We start from the raw sequence: 5,570 nt of genomic DNA, 5'->3' as shown, positions 1-5,570 counted from the left end.
TTATTTTTGATACAGAGAGAGACAGAGCATGAGAGGGGGAGGGGCAGAGAGAGAAGGAGACACAGAACCGGAAGCAGGCTCCAGGCTCTGAGCTAGCTGTCAGCACAGAGCCTGACGTGGGGCTCGAACCCACAAACGTGAGATCTGACCTGAGCCGAAGTCGGAGGCTTAACCGACTGAGCCACCCAGGCGCCCCTCAATGTAAATTTTAAAATTACCTTGTTAATTTCTAAAATAAATAAATAAATAAATAAATAAATAAAATAATAAATCCTGTGCAGATTTTAATTCTATTTTGACTAATTTTCACAAGACAGGTGCAGTAAACTTTTTTTTTTTTTTTTTTACTTTTAGTGCAAAATAGATAATTTTCAGTGTTCTGCTTTTCAGTGTATTATAATACAGGCTAATAGACAAAAGACCATAAATTCGTACAGGTAACCTTAATTTTTTTCCTGCTTATGTTTTAGGTAAGTTAAAGGTATAAACACAATATCAAGGGCAATAAACTTGCTCAGATTATTTGTATAAGTTAGGACTTCCTTATATAGGAGTTGAAAATGCAAAGATAATATTAAGATAGATTTGTGATTTTATTTTTTTTCTTTATTTAGAAAAATTTCATACTAATTAAACTTTACAGAAGATTATATGTCATTCATTCCCTGCTTAAGAAATTACTGGTAGGGGGAGCCAGGGTGGCTCAGTCGGTTAAGTGCCCAACTTTGGCTCAGGTCATGATGTCACGGTTTGTGAGTTCGAGCCCTGCATCAGGCTTTGTGCTGACATCTAGCTCAGAGCCTAGAGCCTGTCTTTGGATTCTGTATCTCCCTCTCTCTCTGTCCATCCGTGCTCATGCTGTCTTTCTCTCTCTCAAAAATAAATAAAGCATAATAAATTTTTTTAAATAAAAGAAATTACTGTTAGAGTTAGTTGCCAGCAAAGGGTCTATATTTGCATCACTGAAAAATGTTTTATTAATCTATTACTGACATATTTGTAGTTTGTATCAAGAAGGTATATGTTTTGTAATTTTTTCCTTTTGGTGGTCCACATATAAATTGGTCAAAGGTTAGTATGCTGTTCTTTTGATATATAGTATATTAAAAAAATTTTTTTAATGTTTTATTTATTTTGTGATACAGAGAGAGACAGAGCATGAGAGGGGGAGGGGCAGAGAGAGAGAGAGAAGGAGACACAGAACTGGAAGCAGGCTCCAGGCTCTGAGTTAGCTGTCAGCATAGAGCCTGACGTGGGGCTCGAACCCATGAACGTGAGATCTGACCTGAGCTGAAGTCGAAGGCTTAACCGACTGAGCCACCCAGGCGCCCCATATAGTATATTTAGAACATGCAGTTTTAGAAATGTTTAGTTTTTCTGTGGAAAACTAATACCTTTTCCTTTCTGCTTTCTGTTTTGAGACTTGGGGCTGAGAAGTTTGAGGAGTGTATCAGTCTGGAAACTTTTAGTCTTCTGGTTTCTTTTTTAATAGTCTCAATATGTATATATATTAATATTTATTGGTATTTTTTGAGAGAGATAGCATGTACATGAGTGGGGGAGGGACAGAGAGAGGGAGAGAGAGAATCACATGCAAATCCCATCACAAATTGTGAGATTGTGTCCTGAGCCAAAGTCAAGAGTTGGATGCTTAACCCTGAGCCACTCAGGTGCCTTTATAGTCTCAGTATTCCTATAATTTGTTTATATCCCCTCAGAGCATCCTGTGCCTAAATATATTTCTTTGTTTTTCAGGTTCTAAATGGCTTCTAAGAAGTTGGGTGCAGATTTTCATGGTAAGTGGACTGTTAGTTATAATGGTTTCAGTTATGATTTGATTAGAGGATTTGAAATCACTAAGCATTGTTTAAGTAAGTGCCCCTTTTTATTTATTTAAATGAGTGGCTTGAGAAAAAGTTGTACAACAGGGTAACATACATTCCGATGGATTTGAGGTAATTTAATATTTAAATATTTAATATTTATATTATTAAATATTTAAATGTTTATATTTAAGTAGATAGTTAAACTTTAGAGTCTGGTTATTGTACTTGAAACTACCATAGATGAATAGAGAGCCTTCCTATTTTTATTGTTCTTCAGCAGTATTTTGTAGTTACCATTCCCTTTCTTACTCCTTGGTCATAGCTCTTTGCCATCTCAAGTGTGAAAAGTTCTAAACCTTTAGTTAACACTTAATAATGGTTTGGTTTAGTGTCCATCCCCTCATCCTTCCTCCCCACCCCACAATAATAGGAGTAATTATTATAAATAAACTGTGGTCAGCGGATCAGTAATTACAAGAATGTCAGTAGTGGTAATGACAGTTTTGCATTTGAAACTAATAGTTTATCATCTGGGGCACCTGGGTGGCTCGGTCGGTTAAGCATCAATGTGGGCTCAGATCATGATCTCATGGCTCTTGAGTTTGAGCCCTGTGTCTGGGCCTGCTTTGGATTCTGTCTCCCTCTCTTTCTGCCCCTTCCCTGCTTGCGTACTCACACTTTGTCTCTCTCTTTCTCTCTCTCTCAAAAATAAATAAACATTAAAAAATTTAGAAAAATGAAACTAATAGTATCATCCTTTTCTAAGATATGACTTTCCAAAATTGAATACATTAGTAAGCTTTATTTTCTGCATTTGGGAGGATTAGAGGTGCCTAGGAAGTTAAAATTATACCCTCTTTTCATATAGTAGAATTAAACAATGGAAATATCCAACACCGTTAATTTAATTTTAAAGTTGATCTTCCATTTTAAAAATCATGCCATTATAAGAATGGTTTGCCTGGGGCGCCTGGATGGCTCAGTTGGTTAAGGGTCTGGCTTCGGCTCAGGTCATGATCTCACAGTTCGTGGGTTCAAGCCCTGCATCGGGCTCTGTGCTGACAGCTAGCTCAGAGCCTAGAGCCTGTCTTCTGATTCTGTGTTTTCCTCTCTTTCTGACCCTCCCCTGCTCACGCTGTCTCTGTCTCTCTCTCTCTCTCTCTCTGTCAAAAATAAATAAAACATTAAAAAAAAAAAGAAAAAAAGAATGGTTTGCCAGACTGCATGGCAACATGTGTTATATGCTCTTCTGATCTACAAATGGTTGCTTGTTAGTATCAGTCAGCTGAGTCAGGGTGCTGGAGCAGTCACTGGGATTCTAACTTGCTAATACATTTTACACAACGGCTTAATATATTGAATTACTGTTGTGCTTATGCTTACATACATCACTTGTATATGTTTTGTTAAATCCTTTTGGAGTTAAGTCATTCAGACCCTGGAGTTTGCATTTTGTATAGCAGGCCAGGCATCAGATCTGTCAGGTAAGCATTTCATATTATTTAAGGATTATTACAGGGCTCTTTCATAGTATTCAAATGATAGTGGAGAGGCAGATCTGAAGTTGCTTCTAGATAACTTTCTTCAAGGAAAAAGAGAGGACAGCAAAGGACAGGAAAGGCCTAGGGAGAGAAAATAGCAGAAAAGAAAAATTTAAACTTATAATCTTATTTCAAAAGACAAGTTATATATCTTGGTTCTTTAGGAAGTCCTTTTTGACTGGAGTAAAAATAAGATGCACTCTAGATTATGTGTTTCAGCTAAACAATCCAGAGAGAAGATTCTAATTTTGAAGTTATCTATCTGATCAGTAAAGATTTATTTTTTAGAAAGTCCTCCATCACCTTACATTTTTCACCAAAATTTTATTAAGTGAAACATTCTACCTGAGTAAAATTTAAGAGTAGATTTTCTCGGTCTTCAGCTTCTTCTGCTTTAAACTGCTGAGTTTCTACCTAAATTTCCATTGTTTTAGTTGAGTTTTTAGAGTAAAGAGTCTTGTTTTTAGATATTTTGTAGTTTAAGGGACAGCAATTAAAGGAATAGACGCACACACACACGCACACACACACATACACACAAAAGGCGGGAATAAGCAGTCTTCTAGATCTGAGTGTGAGAAGTCAAGTTCAGCATGGCCTTACAAATTAGAAAGCCAGGAAACTAAGGCTTCTACTCCCTCCATCTCTCAGAATAGCCTTTCCTTGCTGCTTTTCTCTGTGGGTGTGCTCCATTTTTGTTCTTCTGTTTATAGACTTGCTTTCTTGGCCTACTTGCCTACTTGTATAGAGTACATAGGGCCAAAAATGCACTCTCCCCCTCCCCAATATGGTGTGGCTTAGTACTTGATCTTTCAGTTTAAGCAGCTAGCATCATATAGCTGATGTTTTTCTGTCTTTTGGCCAAGGGAGAATCTGATTGGCACAGCCTAGCTTATAGGCCTGTGGATTGATTTCCCCCTATGTTAGGTATTATCTGACTGTCCCATTGGGGTTAGTGGGTGTATGTATGTGTGTAATTCCTCCAAGGGTATTTGGGAGGTGGACAAGGAGGTAGCATCTGCTCTTGGGACTGGACATTAAAGTGCTTTTTTTCTTCTTAAATATTTGGGTTGACTAGATATTTTGCTATGCTGTCTTATGACTGGTATTTAACTTACTTTCAAGTTCTTTTTTTTTCCAACTGAGGTTGAACTTCTCCCACTATCATTAATAACTACATATCCCTAAATAACAGAATAAGACATATAAACAATTAATTCTCAAAGACTTCTAAAACTATTGTTCTTATAGGGGCACCTGGGTGGCTCAGTCGGTTAAGTGCCTGATTTCGGCTCAGGTCATGATTTTGCAGTTTGGGAGTTCAAGCCCCATATTGGGCTCTCTGCTGTCACTGCACACAGCCTGCTTCAGATCCTCGGTCTCCCTCTCTATCTGCCCCTTCTCCTCTTGCATGCTCTCTCTCTCAAAAATAAACAAACATTAGGGGCATCTGGGTGGCTTAGTCACTTAAGCGTCTGAGTTTGGCTCAGGTCATGATCTCACGGTTCATGGGTTTGAGTCCTGCATCTGGCTCTGTTCTGATAGCTCAGACCCTGGAGCCTGCTTTGGATTCTGTGTCTCCCTCTCTGTCCCTCTCTGGCTTGTGCTCTCTGTCTCTCAGAAAAAATAAGTGTTAAAAAAAAAAACATTAAAAAAATTATTGTTCTTATCATATGTAAATTGCAAACCCTTGGCTCAGGTTAAATCAGGCCTTTCTTGGAACCTGTTGCTTTACAGTGTTAATTCCCTGTAGTTTTTAACTCATTTTCCACTTGCTTCATCTAAGAAAAAAAAGTTATTTTCCAGAAACGACTTTTAAAGGGCTTTTAAAAATGTTTCAACAAACAAAAATTATTCTTTCAATATCTGGGAAAATGCCTTGAGATTCTAAATTAGGGGGGAAAAAGTCTGTATAATCAGATATAACTTAATAAAACTAAACTCTCTCCTTTGAAAGGGCAGGGTTTCCTATCTATGACTATTTACCTAGCTAGCTTTTTTTTAAAGATTTTATTTATTTTTTATTTATTTAAAAAATTTTTAATGCTATTTATTTATTTATTTAAAAAGTTTATTGTCAAATTGGTTTCCATACAACACCCAGTGCTCTTCCCCATAAGTGCCCTCCACCATCACCACCATCTCTTTTCCCCCCTCCGCCTTCCCCTTCAACTCTCAGTTCATTTTCAGCATTCAATAGTCT

General features: G+C 37.4%; 1 protein-coding gene across 3 annotated transcripts in view; it reads left to right on the top strand.

Moving 5' to 3' along the window:
* Positions 1-5,570, top strand: part of UBAP1 (ubiquitin associated protein 1) — a 53,261-nt gene that overhangs the window by 25,540 nt on the left and 22,151 nt on the right. For all 3 annotated transcript variants that reach the window (XM_029919451.1, XM_029919449.1, XM_029919450.1), the window contains one exon: positions 1,756-1,796. In XM_029919451.1, coding sequence (XP_029775311.1) covers positions 1,763-1,796 — 34 coding nt within the window. In that variant the 5' untranslated portion in view covers positions 1,756-1,762. The remainder of the gene's footprint in view (positions 1-1,755; positions 1,797-5,570) is intronic.

The sequence above is a fragment of the Suricata suricatta genome, chromosome 13, assembly GCF_006229205.1.
Source record: "Suricata suricatta isolate VVHF042 chromosome 13, meerkat_22Aug2017_6uvM2_HiC, whole genome shotgun sequence".
NCBI classification, from domain to species: Eukaryota; Metazoa; Chordata; class Mammalia; order Carnivora; family Herpestidae; genus Suricata; species Suricata suricatta.
Note: the sequence above shows the minus strand (reverse complement) of the source record. Positions and strands in the feature narration are given on the sequence as shown.